The sequence below is a fragment of the Puntigrus tetrazona genome, chromosome 5 (genome assembly GCF_018831695.1).
Source record: "Puntigrus tetrazona isolate hp1 chromosome 5, ASM1883169v1, whole genome shotgun sequence".
In the NCBI taxonomy this organism is placed as follows: Eukaryota; Metazoa; Chordata; class Actinopteri; order Cypriniformes; family Cyprinidae; genus Puntigrus; species Puntigrus tetrazona.
Genome location: NC_056703.1, coordinates 17,279,176 through 17,301,478, shown reverse-complemented (window position 1 = coordinate 17,301,478; position 22,303 = coordinate 17,279,176). Strand labels below are relative to the sequence as shown.

Below are 22,303 nucleotides of genomic sequence, written 5' to 3'. Positions count from 1 at the left end.
TTATCTCCAATATCAATATTTCAAACTATTTTTAATTTGTCTGTGAGGTGAGAAGACTTTCTTCTCCTCAATAAATTACATGAATATTGGTCTCTAAAGAGCAGTGAGATAAATGGATCAGTCTGTGGGAACTAACAGTACCGAGCATTCTGAAAATGACGAGCCTCAAATCCCAGACCTCCACGTTCTCCATCAGCGGTAATTCAGTCCTAACTGACGTTCATCTTTTGTTTGTTGAAGGATTAATGTTTCATTTGTAATGGTGAATTAAGTTTATGAAATGTGTATTTGTGATGTGAGTAAAGTTAATATGTAAGTGCTGAAATTTCTGATAGGAACCTAGAAAGCTATTAGAGATTGTATTAACACATTATACCACATGAACTTGTGTGAGATTCATTAAGAGTAAAGCCTCAATGCACATGTCCACACTAAATCATAGTGGACCCTAATAACTGTCCTAATGAGTGTTCCTGTTCTTACTGTGAACAATATATCAATGCAGGTCATCGCAAAGAAATGGAAACAAAGTTTAAACAAACTAAAATAATAATACTCAAATGTTCTTTTTATGTAGACTCCGCAAGCTATTGAATAAGGTTAACCTAAAACCAATAATGTAATAATAAAGCCAGTTTTCAGAACTAATCAATTTCTGAAGGATAAAATCAACCAATCCTGCATTGAATCTGGTTCCTCTTTGAAATATGTCACATCACAGAAGTAAAATTGTCATATTTGAAAGAAGTTTTGAGTGTTCGCTGAGAATCATCATAAATCTGACATTGACATAATCCAATCTCCAAGTTTGGGACTTTCCCGTCAGTGCTTAAAGGTTGAACTCTTTAGCTACCCCCACAGGTTCCCATTACCCATAACATCCATAACCTATGACACACGCTAAAACTTGATTTTTACAAGAAATCCAAAATTCTCCAAGCTGCTCATGAGCATTACCACTTCTCCACAGCTGATGAGAGTCTGTCCTTTGTTTGCCCTCAACTCCCGTGGCTTGCTTTGATTTGGAGCAGATCCCTGTGGGTGGCACTGATTCCTTCATTGTGATAGCACTGTTTCATTTCCAAAGAAGTCTAACTGCAGCTGGACTTTATTTTTATAGTTTAAAAAAAAAACCATAATTGTGACCTTGGACCACAAAACCAGTCATAATGGTCTATTTTATTTTAAATTTAATTTAGGTTTATACATTATCTGAAAGCTGATTAAATAAGCTTTCCATTGATGTATGGTTTGTTATGATAGGATGTCCTTGGAAGCTTTGATAAATATGGCAGGAAATTTACAAAATATCTACATGGAACATGAAACTTAATATTCTAATGATTTTTGGCATAAAAGAAAAAGTTTTTATAGGTGTATTACGGTAGGGAAAGCCTTGGTGCAAGTCCCTAATGAGTTACAGGATTTGCCAGGTCTGCCGAGCTTGAAAAAAAGGTATTCTTGGATAAGGTTAGGGACAGGTTTAGTGTTAAGGGTAGGTTAAAATTAACAGCAAAGTGTTAATTCTGTCAGGGAACGTTAGTCAAGCCTGTGTCAGCTGACTCCTATCTACTTATAGGAATATGACACCTAAGCATTCATATATATATAAGGTCCATCAGTACTATCAGTAGTCTTCTCGTTGTACTACAGCTAATTAAATAGTGAATTCGGCAGGCAGAAACATCATCACCAGGAATCAAAAATTTAGAAAGCGCAATTTGTTTTACCAATGGACCTTAACTTCGATTCATTTAAGTGCATTAAGAATATGTGGTTCAACGCTTTCATTATAAGCTTACTGGTTCGGAAGTGACCAAGTTCATGCATAGCTACAGGGCTTCACGAGTATGTGACAGACTCAAGAACAGTTCTTCTTCAGCCCCAAGAAGGATCAAGAGATAAACTTCTTGCTCGAGAGAGGCCTTTTATGATATGTTTGCATATGGGGAGGATAACTTGGACGGAAGTGCTGTACAGCGGCAAGGACATAAAAACACAGCTTACAAGACCTATTTACTAATGGCAAACTGCATCCGCATGGCTAATTCTGTTCTTGTATCAGACACTCTGTTTTCTCTAGTCTTATTGGGAACATGCTTGTCTTAAGAACAAGCATGTTCTTAATACGACCATGAGCTTAAGTCGTGGCTGTATGATTGGGATCATGCTTGTCCCAGAGCTATCCGGGTAGCATTAGAGCATGCTTGCTCTAAAGCAGGAGTGCCCAATCCTGCTCCTGGCGATCAACAATTATCGAAATTAAAAGCAGGTGTATATGATTTGACTTGGATCTAAACTTTTTTGCAGGACAGTCAAACGCCACGAGCAGGGTTGGGCACCCCTGGTCAAAAGGCTGCAGTCACTGGGATCATGCTTGTCCCAGAGCTATCCAGGTAATGTTAGAGCATGCTTGCTCTAAAGTTTCTAGTGATCTTGAAGACCTTGATTAGCTGGATCAGGTGTGTTTGAGCTAAACTGTGCAGAGCTGTGGTCCTCCAGGCATTAAGTTTGAGACCAGTGATCTAAAGGCTGCAGCCATTGGAAACATGCTTTTCTCAAAGCTATCCAGGTAGTATCAGAGCATGCTTACTGTAATCATTGGGAACAGGCTTGTTCCTGAGCTGCCTGGGCATCATCAAGAAAATTTGGGTTGATAACATACTGTTTTGGTCTATTTATTCCCTAGTAATCAGCAGCATTACAGTCACTCCATGCCAGTGGAGCTTGATATGTTATTGCAGTGCCTCTACTGTGGGTTTTGGGGGATACCTTTCAGCTCAGTTGGACATTTTAGAGTTTTGAATCTGGTTGTTGTCTCTCAGAGAAGATTAATTCTCTACAACTGATTAAGGTTTTGTGGTCCAGGGTCACATTTAATGTATTTGTGATTGTGCAATTTTTTTATTTGTGCTAGATTGGTCCTAAAGTTATGTTTTTGAGCTTTGCAGACATTATCATCATTGTGGGGATTATCATGACATTTGCGGGGATAAAATGAAAGAACAGGAAATTTGAACGTAAAAGTGATGTGTAATTTTAGAATTTTAATTAGTTTTTAATGGTAATGTAATCAGAGCTGATGTGAAGATACCATCTGTCAAGCTCTTCTGCCATGATACTGTCACTGACTGTAAATATAAAGGAAATATAGCCCAGTATAGCTTCCAGTAACCACTACATTAGCAGGATGCAAACCTATCCAAAGATGACAGAGCTATATGCCAATGCAAAACTCATTACAAGCCTAAGCAAACTTGAATGGCCTCCACTAAGAAAAGAGTCTTGAGTATACAGTGATAACTATCTAGATAGATTACAAAAAAAGTTAATGGTTATAGTTGTGAAATTAAAACTTTTGCTGACGAGCATAGCTTGAACATTATACTGTTTTCTTATAAAAATGTTTTACTTTTAATTCTTGAACATTTTTAATTTCCAACACACATGTTTATGTAAGGACCATCATTACTAATAGTCAAAATGATCAGTTCTTACCCTTATGCCTTTGGGTCCTCTGGTGCCACTGAGGCCCCTAGACCCAGGAGGCCCCTAGAAACACAGAAACACAGAGTCCTGAATCAGGCAGCCGGACAACGTTCCCTGAGAAATTCAGTTAGAGCTGGCAAGAGTCTCTGGCAGGCAAACAAACATCACTTGACCCGATTACAACTTCAGGGTGAAAGCTCTGTCCTTCAAAGGCTGGTGTTTATGTTTGTACTGCGCAGCACTTTTTGCCCTGCTCACAGGGTCATACGAGTGCCTTCAAATGGTATTTCCTGCCAAAGTCTTGGATGACATCATCATTTGTGCGAAAAGAGCAAAGAAGCACAAGGAGTTGTCAGGTTTCATTTGGTACGACGCTAAGTACACTAGTGTCTATTATCAGTGTGCATGAACAGCTCTAATGATAGAATGTCATCTGGATTTACCTAGAAAGATTCAGACCTGCTGACTGCACAAAATTTGGAAATTACAACAAAAACGTAAGACACAAAACAGAGAAGATTTGTGCCGATGTTAGTTTTTGCAGAGACTCTTGGCCAGGGATAAATTAAGTCAGTTTATATATATTGAATACATAACATTGACTTACTGGTGTACCTTCTGGTCCAGATGGGCCTCTCTCACCCGGGGCCCCAGGGTGTCCCTAAAACATCAATCATGGGCACATCATTATAGAACAATCTCTATTGCAAGAAAGAATCTCTAAAAAGAGATTATTGTTTAGTTTCAACTGTACTACTGTACACCATTGCAAGTAAACTTGGTGGTGTGGTATTTTAAAGTAGCCCTATTATGGGTAATGAGAGGTTTATATTTTGGTTTTGGAAAATTCCCAACAACAGATTGACGTGTGTGCAAGGTCAAAAAACACTTTTGTTGTCTTATGATATGTATTAATTTTTTATCTTAATTTGGCTACTCAATGACTCCCAAATGATTCGCTCAGCAATAAATTTTTCCACACCTAGTGGCACCTAATGGCAAAGAATGAATATGCATTTTCATTCAGATTAACGCGTAAAGACCAAGAAGTGGGCGGACAATATACTAAAGTTTTATTTTGATGTCAACATGAAATGGTGTGGGATTCCATTTGGTGTGTCCATTTGTAAATTCTGTAGGTCTAGCTTCCGGTCTCATTCTACTTCCAACTACTTTTAGCTATACAAAAAAATTAGTTTTCCTGCTTGATACAGAAAATTGGTGTGTCCTACCATATTGTTTTAATGTATTACATTATGAACACACTGGATTGTAGTGCAAACAGTTTTATTGTTTACTGCATATTGTTTTTCTTCTCGTTAATTACCTGTAGTGGCTAATGCCCTGGAAGTCTCAACCATAGGCTTAAATCGGCATTGAAGAAAAAGGTGGATAAACAGTGCCCTTTCAGATGTAAAACTTTTCAGGATGTTTGCATTCATTTAGAGCTGTGTTTCACACTGCTTGAAAGGTATTAATTACTATTAACTGCACATTTTTGCAGCATAGAAGAAAGAGCTCTTATGAGAATGATGCAGAAAACTACACTGAGAACAACTCTTATCTTGTTTGTTTGCATGTGCTCATAATGAAGACTACTTTTTTGGATTGCCACGGGCAACAGATACATACAGTTTTAAGTGTTCTAGGAATTATTGAAACACTGAAATTATGACAAAACGTTTTGGACAGACTGGAAGGTTGCTTTGTAGTGGCTTGAATTTGGTTTCAACTTTGACATTATTCCCAAACCACTTTGCGCAGCAAATGGCTACAATTTCCTCATGTCATTGAAAAGGAAATGACTGTTGCAGTGGTCTAGCTGATTATCTCATGAATGGAAAATGGCTGATGAGGCATTTTCCCACATACTACTACTTTCCAACCATTGTAGCTGTGAGCCGTTTGAGTTATAGTGACTGCTCAAGGTTAAGTGGGTATTAGAGTTCCCCTGAGAGCAGAGACGAGATCCAGACTTACTCCTTACCATCGCTCCCTTTTCTCCAGGTGGCCCGGGCAGACCCATCTCACCACGATCTCCCTGAGAGCACAAGAAACACATCTGAGCCAAACAACACAGCAGAAGATAACACTAACATCTTGGAAAGACAACATTGACCATGAAACAAAACCAACATAAATGTCTGATGATTGATTTAAAACACATGCCATATATAAACAGGACCCAAGATTAATCTGAATTTAACATGATTACACATGGCAGAATGCTGTGAAACTGAATGCTGACCTTTTCTCCAGGAAACCCCACCTCACCGACAGGTCCGACAAAACCAATAAGACCCTATGTTGCACAAAGAAATAAGGGAAAAGAAAAATCAAAAATGATTAACTCCAGATTAAAATGCATATAAATATTTACAAAAGTATATGAAAAATCCTTTACCCTCTCACCAAGCATCCCAGGATTTCCAGGAAATCCAGGCTCGCCCTACAGCAAAGGGATAAGATATACAATTCAAAAACTCCTTTAAATGATATTGTATTCATTTAACAACGTAATGTACTATAATAAAGATAGGGGACAGGAAAAATTGAAAGGTGTTTCTTCAACTATGACACTATACAGAGACAACAGTGTCTGTGAAGAGCTTGAGATGAAATAAAACACATGTCGTGTGTGAGAACAAGAAAAATTAAGGGCAAATCATAACATCATAATATCTGATTTGTGTTTTACTTCCATTCAAGTTCTAATTTAGTCCAAAAATGCGTACAAATTTTATTTGATTGTATTAATAATACATTATGTTTTTCAACACATTATTAAAAACAAATTATTGACAATATTAAAATGTCATCACAGAATGCTGTTAATGTCTTTTTACTGTAAAATATTTACAGATTATTTGGGCAATGCTGAATATTTGGTAATTAATGAATACTGAAATAAATACAGTAAAAATAAAAATAACTTTCATAGTCATACTTCAAAATAACCACTTGCTGGACAAAGGAACTAATTATCTATATCATATTGTTTTAGAAAGATCATATTGAGTGTGAGTATCAAATGATTAACCAGATTTTGATGAGCATTTATTTGTCTCCATCTGTGCATTATTATAGTATTACACTTCTGTTACAGAGCTTTGATCATAAACTAAACATTTCAATATCTTTTAAGACATTATTGGGAGATACAGAGTAACAACAGATATCAACTCCACTGATAATTCAAAAGCGTCATTTTAGACCTGGTAATGGAGGCTTAAACAATTTACAGCAGACTAATGCAGTTATAAATAATTAATAATGAGGTTATTAGAGAAAAAAGAAGGAGAGGGAGATTAAGCATGTGTGAAATACCTGAAACTGTTCATCTGATTGGCAGCAGTGTCTCTACTAAAAGCCAAACTTTAACTTTATTTGTTTTTATCTTGATGTTTACTATGTTTATTTGCTTGGTCATTGTCATTGTAGGTTTTGGTTCTTTTGTTGATGTAAGCTCTAAGGCCCTTTGTAATAACTGAAATAGTCTGACAAAGTATGTTATGCGGTAAACACATTCCTGGAACAATTATTGCCGCTCGTTTCCCTGAAAATAACGCACCATGGAACGTTTGTCAACAAATCAGATTCAAGCATTCAACAGCCCTGTAATATCTGATTTACATTACCAGCTATCAGAATTTAATCTTATATCCGTTTATCGGCAGCTGCACCACACTGGATATATTATGGGCCTCTGAATAAAACAGAGGTCTTTATGAACTATGCTTTATGAGTTATCAAGTGAAAAAAAACACATTTTAACAAAAATGTTTTCATACATTAGGCTTTATATGGTAAGCATGGTGTGATGTGATGAAATGGTGGTGGACGTTTTCATTAAGAATAGATAACTTTTAATGAAAAATATTGAGGTTAAATGGATGGATGGATGGACTAAAGATTTTCCATTGGGCCAAACTTGGCCAAATAGTTGAAGAAACACATTTAATGAAAAACTGGAGTCTAAAAAATAGTGGCCTTTTGGCTGTCATGAATTCTTACCTTCATTCCCTCCTCCCCTGGATTCCCAGGGAAACCCTTCCTCCCAGGTCTGCCCTAAACAGAAAGCAGAAATGACCCATAGTACTGGACCCCCAGTCCTCTAAATCTACTCCCTGACATCTCATTATCCCCTGGGACCAATCTCCTCCGTTCACCAATATATGAGCGAGAGCGCAGCTACATTAAATGATTCAGGAACAGATGCATCACCTTCAGTCTCACAAACACAGTGAAGAATACTCAGAAGTGTTTATGTTGGAGCTCGGATAGATATCCCCTGGTCATCTATTAGCTAATGTCTGACCCTTTTGCCTCATTAGCTAAATTATCCACACTGGCCTCACTTGGACAGGCTCTACAAAACTGTGGGATTTTTGGCACTGTTTGTACATGAGAAAGTGGGTTAAATGCAATGAGCTGTTAACTTGAATCCATCTCTTGTTGTCAGGTACAGACAGCTGTTGCATGATAGGCTTTGGCATTAGAACAGAATATTATTTACTACATTTAATACCTTCATTGCTGAATAAGTGTGTAGTCTGGATGCTGTTGTGAAATTGGTTTGGAAGAGTGGTTTGGGAGATTGTTGTATTTGGAGGTTTTTAAAACTAACACATTACAAAAGGCCTTGTTGTCTATTACTGTATTACACTAAATGCTCAACTTTAACACAACAAAATGATAAAATTGCAGGAACTAGCACCAATGACAGGAAGTCTCTGGTCAGAAGCCGTGAGGTCCCTTAGTATGTTGTTAGCCAAGACAATGCGATTGCTAAGATGTCTAATTCAAGTTTAATTTAAGATATCCAAGGGGTAATTCAAGAAAGTACTCACCTCTAGTCCTGGAGCCCCTGGTGGTCCTACTGGGCCCTGATCTCCCTGTGGTTTAAAACAGCGGCGTTACTATTTTAGAAGCAATAAGCATCTACAAAACTATACTGATTAGCATTTTGACCTTTTTTTATATGCAAACAAAAACAAAAGCCTATACTACAATACAACAGATTCAAATAAGCTTCTAAGCTATGTGTTATATGAATGAATATGGATGTTAGAATAGATTCATTCAAAATGTGTTGTTGCTTATTCTTTGCCATATACATTTTATTTTCAATGCCAGGTAACACAGAATAGCTCTAACTAATTGGTCTTGATAATTTGATTTGATTTTGGTAAAGTCCATCCAATATGTTAATAACATGCATGCTCATAAGCAACTAGTTAATAGTGAGAACTGGTCCCTATACTAACGTGTTACCAAGTTCTAGCATATCTAGTTGTTGTATGCATTAATGTGTCACCTATTTTATGTGTGGATTTTTTTTTTTTATCTGTAATATATCATAGAAAAATATCATACAGCAATGGAATCTTATGGCTGTATAAGACTCCAGGTCTTGATGGGTTTACTAAGGGATTTTACTTGAGTGCATAAAAAACCTTGCTGTGTAAGAATGTATGCCAAACATGGATATTTGGCATTACCCAAAGGCAAATATTTATTAATTATAGTTACAACTGGACCTATTAGAAGTTGTTTTTGTGACTACAAATTGCTTCCTTGTATATACCAACAGACTTACAAATGCATTTGCAGCACAAAGTAACTTTTTATGGGTTTTAATTGACACACACAGATATACACAGAGGATTATTATCATATAAACTTGCCTATATTAAACACTGTTTATAACTATATGCAGATACTGTATATAGTTGTACACTCAGATTTACCTCTATTAATTCAGGATTAATTCCAAAACCAAAGAAGCTGTCTGGATCTTACCTCAAGTCCTGTAACTCCTGTAGGGCCCGGAATCCCTCTTGTTCCTGCATTCCCCTGCAAAAATAAAACAGTAGCATATTTGCCCCCATTTTACAATTTAGGACCTAATTGCAAATTTTTTAAAGCTAAAAGAGGATTCACACCTTTGGGCCATCAGCACCATTTTGTCCTGGTGGTCCAAAATCCCCTGGAAAACCCTAAGTAAAGGTAACAACATTACATTTATTATACTTTATCTAAGAAGACTCCCTCAGCTAAACAACTTCTCTCTCTGAAAGCTATTGGAGGACCGTGTGAGCTTTCTATACAACTGCAAATTAATATCCATCTCTCTGCGGTTATATTAAATGAACACAAAATGAAGGAACTACAAGTGCACTGTGAAGTCTGTGCACTTATGTGCAGCTGAAAGCCTTTTTTTGCTCTATTACTATATTTTGGTCTATACTATATTTTCTGTGAATTTGTGCATGTTTACAGGAGAACTGAACTGCAGTAAGAATTTAATCGTATAAAAGTTGAGCGATTGTGTAGGGTAAAACAAGAAACCATTAGTTTAAAATGTACACAAGACAACGACCTTTTGTCTTTTGCAATTTGGCCTGAAATGAAAGCACCATTACCTTAGGGCCAGATGGGCCTGGCAAACCGTCTGGGCCTCGATCTCCAGGTTGCCCCTGGAAGACAAACATTTTGCTATAATTTACATTTTTGTCAAATCAGAACTATAGATTTAATATTACACATCCAGGTAAAACACAACGAAATAACCCTAATAATAAAAAAGTTTTCTGAATTAACCTGAGGTCCTGGCTTTCCTCGAATTCCTGGTAAACCTGATGAGCCCTGATTACCCTGGAAATTTCAGTTAATTATATGTACATTGCTAAAAACCAAAATAAGCACATAAATACAAATACAAATGCATGCACACAAACACATTTTTTGAAGTTATAAACACAGATTAATGCAGCATGATTAACAAAAAAATGCTGTCTTTCGATTTCAAAATTCACAATTAATTTATTGTTGAGGTTTTTTTGTAATGAGTTTCTAAGGGAATTTTATTTCTACGCTACTTTTTTTATTCAACAGTTTTTTATATTGCTCACTGAATACATCAAAAGAAAAGTTGTTATCTGAAATACCTTGTCACCTTGGAATCCAGGTTCTCCCGGTTCACCTGGAAACCCGACTTCACCCTGTCGACAGAGATAAAACAGCGTCAAAACATCGCTCTCTTTAAGTCAGGATGTCCCAGCAGTTCAATCACAGCAATAATCCAGTTACTACAAATGCTATATCTATCTCTGTATCTATCTTAAAATGCGTCTGTAACTGTAAACATGGAGATAACAAACTAACAAAGACTAAACATTTCTTCCTATTATTAATAATTCAAAAAATACTAAAGCATTTTTTATCTTCCTTGGTGAAAGTTGTTGAGAGTATAAATAAAATAAAAATGTTTTGTAACATACACGTCTTTAATGTCACTTTTGATGAATGTAATGCATATTTGATGAATAAAATTATGAACTGCTTTTAAAAAATTCTTACTGACCCTAAACCTTTGAACTTTGTGTGTTTTAGCATGTTACAGCTGATCTCAGCCTCTCCTAATAATGGCTCTGTGCAATCAAATACAGAAGAAGCAAAAGCTTATAAAGGTTATTCAGATCACCTTATCACCTTTCAGTCCAGGCTCGCCAGGGTTTCCTGGTACTCCCTGCAAGACAGCAGATCATTTTTAAAAAAGAAGAATTGTTTTATGAATTGAAAACCATACATTTTAACCACTAGTTGCTCCTTAAATGCAAACTAAACTAATACTGTGTGTGGCCTAAAGTTATTGTGTGTCAATCTAACTGTTAAAACAATAATTTTAAGTTATTCCAGTGTAGTGCACAAAGACAACTATAAGCAAGCAATTTGTAAGCTAATTTCCTTTGATTTCTCACATCCTGACCAAGCTAGTAGATTGGTGTGTTTTTCTTGTTTTAGAGGGGTTTTGGCTACTTTTTAGACTGGGAGACCAGCCAAACCATCCTAAATCAATAAGACCAGCAAATCCCTTTAGCGTAATTTGAAATAGTCTTTTCAGCATGGATGTTCATAACAATTTCAATGTAATCACCTTTGGTCCTATTAATCCAGGAAGACCCACAATTCCAACAAGACCCATATCACCCTGCCATGAAATATAAAAATGATAAACAAGTATAATAATGTACAATGCATGCATTATATTCACAGGAAAAAAACTGAAAACAGAAAGCATCTATACTGGGAAGGCAAAAACCACAGCCAGAAGGTTCACTGTTAATAATTGAAGGTTTGTTTACTCACAATAAAACCAGGGATGCCAACGGGACCTGGGGCACCCATCTCCCCCTGTAAGAAACAGAGAGCAGATACTGAGCATTACTGGCACAACGTTTGCTCTGAGGACGCTGGAGAAAGTTGGGGGAGATGAAACCTCTGTTCCCTGATATCAAGCTAATCTGTTGCCTGCATCTACCCCTCAGTGAGCCAATGAAAGAGACATGCTGTTGAGTACAGAGAGGTGCTTGTTGTGTGGCGTGCCTGGCCCGCTGCTACCTGCCATACCTACTTCCTCTCTCAGCAGCAGGCCAAAAAAATCCCCTGTGTATTTTTCGCTTTCCTTGTTCTTTGAAAGCGAGCAGATAGATGTTACGGGGTCGGCTGCTCTTGCTGAGTGACCGCTGATGAATAAAAAGGACTGAGGTGAAGGCGTGCGTGTCCTCTATGTTTGCGATATGGTTAGGGTTACAGTACAGAAGGGAATCAGGCGGACAGGCTAATGCTACGCTACGCTAAACACTAACACTACGCTAAAGCTACCGCCTACTCAGCATTGAAAGGCTATATACTTGCTATATGCCACTGAGATGGGCAGGAGGCAAGATACTTAATGAATAAATTTGTACAGTACAACGTTTTTTAAACAAAACAACATTTTATTTGGAAAGTGCACCATCTTGTAACATGCAGAGAATTGATGAATAATAATGTTTTTGTTTTCTTTCCTAAATCAGCTTAAACCAGCAACCCAGCTTCAAGACGTATCTAACCAGCATATGCTGTTTTTTAGTAGGGTTGTGCACAAAAAGTATTTTCATAACTTCATAAAATTACGGTTGAACCAATGACGTCACATGGACAATTTTAAAGATGTCCTTATTACCTTTTTGGGCCTTTTAGCTACAATCAATGCTGACAGGCTAGCATGTCAGAACAAATGCCAATCCTGAGTCTATATGCATGAAAGAATGCATTTCTGTGTTGAACTGTTGAACTGTAGCCAACGAAGGGACCGATTCAAGATTGGCAGATACAGGATTGGTTGTAACCCACTGTTCTTTTTGGATATGATGAAATAAGCGCCATCAAATCCAGATTTCATATTGGTTGGAGGGTCAGGCTCTATTGTGTCCTTCACCCGGTAAAGCATTCCTGAACGTAATCCTCAGATCAACCTTGCTGCTAACCAGCGTAATATGAATTGCGTATATGAATTCTCTTCCTATGGGCTCTGTGAGTTTGTAGGTGCTTTATAACTGTGGTGCAGTCCAGGGCGCCTGTTACCATAGTCTCCACTGTCTAATACTCAAGGTAAAAAAATTCTCAGTTTTTAACTGTTCCTAACTGGCTTAGCAAAATACCACTAACAAGCTGATTAAATGTGGTTTTGCATTAGAATTTTTTGCTAATAATTTTTGTCAATACACATTTTATGCCCATACAATGTCAATGCCTAATATGCAAATCAGTGAAAGAAAAATTACTTATTTGAATACTAAGGTACATGGAAACATGAATAAGATGAGAAATTGGGTAAAGAAAATGGTAAAACGATCAGAACTGAAGCAACCCCTGTAATGGCTAAAACAGATATCTGCTGCAGACTCCGGTAGTGACAGATGATTTCCTCATTACCAATATTACTCAATGCTGAGTTGCACACACTAGACTCCCAACTGGCTTGTGTGTGTTATTGTGGTGGCAGAAATCAAAGGTATTTATTAGAGCGGTTTTTGCGTGGCCCGGTCAGCTTGTATAACCGTATGTGCATAACAGTGTATAACAGGCGGGAAAAGGGCATGTAGAGGCTAGAAGACTTTGGGATAATTTTTTCCTGAACATTTCTCTCACTGTGCTGCAATATTCTTATACACTTTACCTTGATAATAAATGTAACCTCAAACAGCTATGTTTAAATCTCTTTTGAGCGTTCGAAAACTGGAGCTCTCCCAGATGGCAGTTGGCCAGGTGGTTGATGTAGCACTACTTACTGGGTTTCCATCAGGTCCTGGTGGTCCTTGCTCCCCAAAACCTCCTTGAAAGCCCTAAGCACACAAATGTGAGAGACGGCAGAGCTTAGCAGAGCGAGACTTGAAGAAACCGCACTTAGACTCAGTGCAGATACCATTTGTGCATTGCTGTTTCCAGTCGCCCACATGGTAAACATTGTCCCTTCACTCTAATCCTGTGCAAACCTCTGTAATACCAGAACTACTCCATAATCATGGGATACTAAAAAACTGAATCCCAAAAAACAGCCACAGGAAAGCAGCAATAGGATAGAATAAGTTCTAACCACCAGTTATATCTCATATACAGCCAACACATTCTAGAAAACTGGGAGACACTGTAGCATTGTTCATTTTACAGAGGTGGTTTTGGATGAGGTATATTAGTGGCTAGAATTGTTTTACCACTTTTGTATTAGTGATTTCTACTGTGGATACTGTAAGATCTGTATTTTCTTTTGCATTTTAGCCACGCACCATAAACTAATAGTAACCAATAACTAATAGTAAACACGTCAGTTTGCACCAAAAATATATTAAGTAGCTCCACTATTTTCAATATTAATAATAATAAGAGCATCCTTTAGCAACTCTAAAGGATCATGTCTGAAGTAATGGCTGCTATAAAAGTCAACTTTGGCATCACAGTAATAAATAATAGTTTAAAACTTAAATAGTAATATAATTTCACAATAATACTCTTAATTTACAGTATTTTTGGATCAAATAACTGCAGTCTTTAAATAAATAAAGTGTAAAAACTGTAGTAAAAGTCACAAATAAAGTAAAAAATACAAAGTAAAAGTAAATACTTTAAAGGATTTTTTTTACATCAGCAATTAGGAATGTACGAATATGGCTGCTGCACTCAAGTTTTGTTTTGTGAAAACAGTGCCTGATGCCGAGTCACAGAAACAAGCTCAGTTCTCATCACTGTCAGGCCTGCAGGAAATTCCATGGCTGAGTGTTTCCTTGCACTGGCAACGACCAGGAGCAGCGAGAGGAGGACCGGCAGGGATTCGCTGACAGCACTGTTTCCCCTCTATCTACTGTTACGTTATATAAGAGGACAAGAGCTATGACGTCGCACTCCACTGTGTGCTAAACGTGTGCTTGTCTTAAGGCCAAAGTCAACACTTGCGCCGTGTGGAGATCTTTTTTTGTCCTCCAACAAGGCAAACAGTGAGTTACGGCTTAGGTGCATGTGCTGCCTATCAAACAGAACTGCAGAGTTAAAGAATTGCTTATTAAGAACAGATGAAGCTGCGCTTGGCGCTGCATTTGTGCTTTGAGTCTAGAAGGAGCTGCACGTAATTGGTAGTTGTTTTGGAAAAAGATGAGCCTGAATACTTAATGTCTAGTTCTTTTGAGAACACCAGCATCATTTTGGTAAATAGAAAATGATTATGGATGTGCAGATGGTTAAAACTTTGTAATCAATTTAGGGGTAATTTAGTATTATTCCTCTAAATGAAATCTGTCTACTGCCAAGACAGTAAAAAAATGATAGTTGCATTATGACTTATGCTATGATTGAGTCTCTCTGTCTGCCTATCTATCAGATTGATACATATGTAATGTAGGCTGCAATGTGGTCGTGATGTTTTTAAAGAAAAAAGTCACAAAATAGATTGTTTGCTTTAAAAAAAGAGCATATAGATATGCTTGTTTTCGTCTTTGAAACGGATTTGGAGTAACTGAGCCTCACCAGGGGATCCTCTGTAGTGAATGGGTGCCATTAGAATCAGATTCCTAACAGCTGACAAAACACAATAATCCACATATAATTCACACGACTCAAGTCTATGAATTACCATTTTGTGAAGCAAGCTGCTTGATTATAATAAATAACTGCATCAAGATGTTTTTAACTTAAAACAGTTGCTTCTGGTTAAAATATATGACTGCTTTTAATTATTACACAGATTTTGGCTTCTCAAGAAACTAATTACTCTAATGTTCTGGGTCACTGTAATGTTTTTATCAGAGGTTTGGACTCTCATTCTGATGGCACCCATTCACTGCAGAGAATCCATTGATGAACCAGTGATGTAATGCTACATTTTTCCAAATCTTTTTTTGATGAAAAAACAAACCCATCTACGTCTTGGATGGTCTGAGGGTGAATGAATTTTCATTTTGGGGTGAACTACTCGAATGTATCCATCCAACTGGCTGTGGAACAGTGGTTAAGAAACCCTGCTTTATGGTTCTAGATAATGAGGGTCATAAAGTCAACGCAAAAAGAATCAAACTCTCTCAAACAGCATAAAGGCACAAATCACTGAACACAGAGGCAAGTCGTTCACAGAGTTTCTCTAGAGAGGATGGTGAAAGAAAACTTTACCGGCCTACCCATCTTGCCCTTCTTCCCAGGAACACCAGGTAAACCCTAAGAGGAGACAGAAGGAGTGCATTGGAAAGACAGGTAAAAAGAAACAGAAATATCAAAATGCACACAATGGAATTAATCAATTATCAATCCCACATGCAACAGACTGTGTGAATGCTGAAAGGTCTTTAGTTTCTGTTCTTCTGGACACAAAAGGGGCTCTCAGATCTCTATGAACTCTGTCCCTCAGGGCCTGAAAATAGGAGACATGATCTGGCTAATCCGCAGCAGGCCATATTCCAGCTCCCGGGGGCTTACATTGCTATTTCCACAAAGTATTGCAGGCCGGAATTCACCAGCTCGAGGTTCCTGAGCAAATATTGTGAGAACTGAGACTAACTACTGTTTTGAAGGGGGATCTCTGTGGTTTTAGTGGAGCGTGCCCCTTTCACCAGGCTTCCTATTCAAAGCAAGTGCTTTCTGGATTTACAAGCCACCATTATAAAGAAGATTGATACATGTAAGGCACAAGTGGAAGTGTGTGGGCTTTGCTCAAGTAATATGTTCTCTAGGGGCATATAAAACCAAGACTATACATCTCCATTATGCCACATCAATGGACTTTTATGCACAACTGTAGTAACAGCTGTTACACTGAAGTTTTTGTTTGTTTTTCACATACAGTTGCACATATATTTTGTTCTGCTAAATTTGTATATCACTTTAATATTTCTATTCAGTTTCAAACTATTTGCTGCACATTTCTTTATTAGCAAAACAACAACACTCACTCTTTCTCCATCAGGTCCCGGGAGACCAAAGACGCCTGGGATTCCAATGAAGCCCTAAAAAAGGGAGTGTAAGAAGACAAGAAATAAACAGAGAGAATTTAGAGTGATATGGCCTGAATATCCCTCGATAAAGAGCAGATTAACTTGCAAAGGTCTTTTGAGGACAGTAGACGCTCGGTGAAGATCTAGGCCTTGAGGCAAGTGTATATGCCCATGGACTGCATGGTGCTGGCTTCCACGATGTAGTCCAAGGGCACATACCCTCACACCAGGGATCACACTGGTATTCGGCAGGATGCCTAAGGTTGGGTCACAAGGTTAATACACATGAATGTACAATAAAATCATGAAAAGAACAAGACAAAGAGTACAATAATAAAAAAAAAACGACATAAAATTGAAAGGCATTAAATATGAAATATTTAAATGAAATAAAACATGATTTAAATATATATGTATTACAAATACATGAACATATTCTTATATACAGCAAATAAAGCAAACTAATAATAAAAATATGTTAGCACTAAGGGAAATAACAAAACAAAGGCTTTGGATTTACATTGCTGCCATATACTTTACAAGACCAAACTGGTTTTAAAATGTTAGTGGAATTATAATATAAAACCCAGCTGACAGCCGTATACTTTCAGAGCTGATGTTCTGAGGTTTTATAATGAAAACAACTCCCAATAACGGATCCTTAAATGTCTACAACCATTTCCTTTTCTGGTGCCTTTCAGAGTTTACAAACTGGAAAAAAAAGTTTTCAGTACCAAAAATGTAGCAGTCCTTACAAAACTTCCTGAACATACTGTAACAGCTCTATCACTTCTAGGCAAATTTATAAGTAGGAGAAAAACAATGAATTCAGAAAACATCTCATATTAACTGAACTTATACATGATGTATCAATACATCAATACATGATGATTCATTTATAGCTAACAGTCTAAATAATTTCTTATTAGAAAAAGAAATATAAAGACAATACAGATACATCAAAACAGGCAATGAGGAAAGTTCTTGTGTTATTTATCCCTTACCCGTACACCTTTTGGTCCCATATTTCCTATAGGCCCTGACAAACCCTACACAAAAAACAAACCAAAAAGAAAAAAAAAGCAATTAAGGTGAGTTATTATGTTGCAATTTTGCAAGTACGCTAATCAAAGCTAAATCTCCATAGTATTGTGTGTATAATATACTATTAAAAAGTGACAGTTTGATAATCGTGAGGAACAGATTGGATTTGGTCCTGAACAGGTGATTTACAAACATGTGTTTGTATGAAATACTTGAGAACAATTGAAATACAATTCTCGCAACATCTCTCGTGCTTTTTATAGCATGTGAAAAAATTTGAATTCTGGCATTTACTCAGTTGACGGTACCCATTGACATCCACAGATTTTCATATTTCATATGAAAGTCAGTGGCCACCGTCAACTTTTTGGTTACTAACATGCTTCAAAATATCTTCTTCCGCGTTGAACAGAAGACAGGTTTGGAACAACCTGAGGGTGAATAAATACCATCATTTTTGGTTGATTCTGTGTAAAGTCCACAAACAAATTCAAAAACATTCCTCGTTGTGAAATGAAAACTATACAACTGGAAACTACCAGAATGTTTAATTGTTTCATTTAATTGTAGTAGTTTCCCTGAATATGTGAATCTGCTAATCTGGAAAAGCGGCTGCTGATCACATTCAGACTTATCAAAAGTGGGAGAATGATCATTTCCGAAGATCGAAGATTTTCCAAAGATCAAATATCATTCACACTTTTGGCACCAAAAAAAGAATTAATTTAGTGCTTGCCTGTTAATTCTAAAAAAAAATGTCAAAATAAGTGGTCATATTTGCAGAGCAAGCAGTTTTAGTCTCCAGTACGAGCTCTGACACTTTATTATTAGTCTCAATATACTCGTGTCGGTGAGTACTGTGCAAGCCAGCAGCACAACAGAAGATTTACTGCACCTGCCTGCCAGGATAACCTTTGGCACCCGGGCTTCCATCCAGTCCTCTTTCTCCCTGTGGAGAGAGGAGAATGAACAGAATATAAGGAGGAAAATATCCATTACTATAAATATGTCATTAGCATTGGAAGCTTTTCTTGTGGAAAGCCATAACAAACAAAAAGAAAGATAAAAAGCACAAAGGAGAGAGAGAGAGAGAGAGAGAGAGAGGAGTGAACAGCCTTTCTATTAAAACAACATGTTTTTCTTCTGCGTGTCTGTAAATAGTTTCAGTCTTTAATCGTTGCCATTTTTGTCAATATGTCAAAAATAGAGCATGTGTGGCCGACCACAGAATTGAGAAATTATGAAACAAAGATGAAAGCATAAGATATTATTTTTCTACTACTAGTCTATAACTCAACAACTCTAAATTCCAAAAAAATCAGTTCCAGAAATTTTATTATTTTTTAGTCTACAAGTGTCTTTTTAGTTGTGTCCATTGCTAAGCATGCAATTTATTATATATCATGTATATATAATGGGAATAATGACGTAATAAAAATGTAAGCTATTCTGCATAGGGGAAACTCTATCATGTGAATTCTTCCTGATTCATTTCAGAATGATTAGATTTGTGAATGTGAATGGTGGTGAATGTATTGGCACTATCAGGATTTTTACACTGGTTATGTAAAGATCATAGTTTTATCAGTCCTTTAATTCTAAAAAAAAAAGTAAAGGCATAGGAGCTCACTTGATCTCCGGGTTGGCCAGATGGACCAGGATGGCCTTGCTGTCCCTAAACACAGAGAGAGATTGAGCGTTGTGAAAGGATTTAGACACTTCAATTTATAGTTTGTCAAACAAGAGGAGGTAAATTACAGCAAGGATAATGCGCCTTTAAGGGAGTCACTTCTCAAACATTTGCTTAATCATATCCTGGGGGGTTTCCACATACAGGGCCAAAAGAAAATCTATCATAATCTCTAACTTTAGTAATTCTAAAGAAACGTAATCATTTCCCACAAGCAGCTATAAAATGACCATAAGCCGACAGTATGTTCTCATTGCACGAGTAACGTCATTCTTTTCTGACGTAACGAAATGAAAATGTGCTTTTGCATTCGATGTGTCTGCCAGTGAGTCACAAAGTGAAACCAGCATGTACAATCCCAGCGGTTTACAAATGTTCCCAGGATGGAGGGATGGAAAAGTAATAAATGCAGAGAAACATAACAGGTCTCAAAGGGCACATCAACAGATTCCACTCTAACAGCAAAACCACTTCCGAACTAATACCAACTCATTAACGGCTGGGGACAGGCCAATTAGCTCTCATATCAGCCAACAATGACAGGAAGACAACATTTTATGCTTATGTGGTAGCTACCTCTTCGGGTTTTATAGTTTATAGCTCAACTATGTGCTGTAATTGCTTCATTACAAATTTCTCTGAATGCCTAAGATGATCTTTTCCGTGCAATGCAGTATTTAATACAGTATTAAGCACATTTAATACAGTATATTCAGGTTTGGAATCACTCCTCTAATTCTTGGGTAACCTATTACTTGAACAAGAACCAATGAACAAAAACTATTCAATATCGACCTATAGAGCTCTTCAAGGTCCAACAAAACAGGAGCATTCATGGCACTTATTCGTAAGTGTGCTGGGGTACAACTTCAAGAACCTTTCCTTCTACTGAGATTTATAGGGACTGTAAATGTAATGAAGACATCATTGACACCTTCACAGTGAGTGAAAAATCATGCGGTGTTATGTGTCTTGGCTGGGTAATTGGCAGTAACCTTTGGGATTACAATAACAGAGAGGAAACTTCTACTGACTAGAATTCAAGAGGAGAAATGGAAATTTTATGACAAGATTCATCTCTCACACTCCCACACGAGAACATTGTACATATAGAATATTTTTTTCTAACTGCTGAATTTTTTTGTGCAAGGATGCATTAAATTGATCAAATGGTAAATCACAAAGGTAAATCTTAACTGTTAAATAAATGCTTTTTTGTCTATTCATTAAAGAATACTGACAAAATGTATAACGTTTTCCGCAAAAATATTACACAACTGTTTTTTATCACTGATAATAATGAAAAATATTTATTTAGTACCAAGTCAGCATATTAGAATTTTAACACATATTCAAATAGAATGCAATTATTTTGAAATGTAATAACAAAACATTTTTGGACATATAAAAATGCATGCATTCAGTTATATTAGAAATAAAAAGTAATGCCAGAGGTTTTCATGGAACTAAATGTGGGTCTATGAAAAAATAAAACTCAGTCAAACTTTACTTTAGATAAATCTAGATAATAGTGAAAACTGGTCTGTATACTAAAATGCTACATATTGTATATATCTTTATTAGTACGTCAAACAATTTAAAATATAACATTACAATATGATGTCATTTGTTAACTTCAGTTAATGTGTTAACTAACATGAACAAACAACAAAGAATGCAATTATTACACTGTTTATTAATATTTCTTAATGTTAGTTTATGAAAATACAGTTGTTCATTGTTTTTTCATGTTCACAGTGCCTTAACTTGCGTGCAATTTTAATAATGCATTAGTATTAATATTAATAAATTCTGTCGAAATACTGTTCATTATTAGTTCGAGTTTACTAATGCTGTTAATCAACGAACCTTATTGTAAAGTGCTGCCAAATAAATAAATGTTATTCGGTTTGATATTTTCTCATACAATGCAATATCATTTATGCGTTTTTAAGTGTGCTATCAGAATCTGAACACATTTTGTGGCTTCTGTATGTGATTTAGAGCAAACCTTCTTCCCGCAGCTACTGTGTCAGTGCCAACTGTTCCATCAACTGTTTTTAGAGTTTATCTGCGCCTGCTGGGGCAAATCTCTTTACAAAACACTGCTCACTAAAACCTAATTAGTGAGGACTCTTCTGAGCAAACAAAACAAATCATAGTTTGGCACAAGCGATCAAAGACAGGTTAAATGCATACAACACGGGCTTGTGATCTCCACACTGGAACTGAGTGCTCTTCTGTGGAGGACAATGAACAATGCCCTCCCTCCTCCTAAACTATGGAAATATATTGCATAAGGGGAGGGAAGTCCCCGGTGTAGAACTAAGAGTCAGAGTAGGAATGAGAGCCAGGCTTCACTGCCATGAAAAAGAGAATGTTTTTAGCCATTGGTGCTTACGTTTGCACCGTGCATAAACAGAGAACAAATAGATCCCACATGTGTGTGCTAAAGGGGCCGTAATAAAAGAAAGCAACTGTTTCAGTGCATGTATGAAGCTGTGTGTGTGTGGTGGACTTCAGGAATTCAGAAGATAAGGCCTCCATTCTGTGTTTTTTATCAAATTTTGTCGTCATATTTTTATTCAGTTAAACGAACTCCATTATTATTACCTTTTACGCTATCATCATTATTATTAATACTGTACATTTACACTATAACCAATAGATCTGTATGATTATAACAAAGTAATAACAGTCGACAAGTATTGTTTTTTTCTTTTTTTTTTACCACATTATTATTGATAATGGTTACACAATAATTACTACATTTCAGACT

General features: G+C 36.7%; 1 protein-coding gene across 1 annotated transcript in view; it reads right to left on the bottom strand.

Annotated features, from left to right (window-relative positions):
* The window catches only part of LOC122344734 (collagen alpha-1(XXVII) chain B-like), a 56,118-nt gene that overhangs the window by 14,791 nt on the left and 19,024 nt on the right, over positions 1–22,303 (bottom strand). The window contains exons 7-27 of the mRNA XM_043238284.1: positions 19,465–19,509; positions 18,730–18,783; positions 17,795–17,839; positions 16,749–16,802; positions 15,973–16,017; positions 13,608–13,661; positions 11,641–11,685; positions 11,429–11,482; positions 10,976–11,020; positions 10,440–10,493; positions 10,093–10,146; positions 9,915–9,968; positions 9,435–9,488; positions 9,292–9,345; positions 8,340–8,384; positions 7,504–7,557; positions 5,894–5,938; positions 5,738–5,791; positions 5,477–5,530; positions 4,097–4,150; positions 3,499–3,552 (exon numbers count right to left, since the gene is read on the bottom strand). Coding sequence (XP_043094219.1) covers positions 3,499–3,552; positions 4,097–4,150; positions 5,477–5,530; positions 5,738–5,791; positions 5,894–5,938; positions 7,504–7,557; positions 8,340–8,384; positions 9,292–9,345; positions 9,435–9,488; positions 9,915–9,968; positions 10,093–10,146; positions 10,440–10,493; positions 10,976–11,020; positions 11,429–11,482; positions 11,641–11,685; positions 13,608–13,661; positions 15,973–16,017; positions 16,749–16,802; positions 17,795–17,839; positions 18,730–18,783; positions 19,465–19,509 — 1,071 coding nt within the window. The remainder of the gene's footprint in view (positions 1–3,498; positions 3,553–4,096; positions 4,151–5,476; positions 5,531–5,737; positions 5,792–5,893; positions 5,939–7,503; positions 7,558–8,339; positions 8,385–9,291; positions 9,346–9,434; positions 9,489–9,914; positions 9,969–10,092; positions 10,147–10,439; positions 10,494–10,975; positions 11,021–11,428; positions 11,483–11,640; positions 11,686–13,607; positions 13,662–15,972; positions 16,018–16,748; positions 16,803–17,794; positions 17,840–18,729; positions 18,784–19,464; positions 19,510–22,303) is intronic.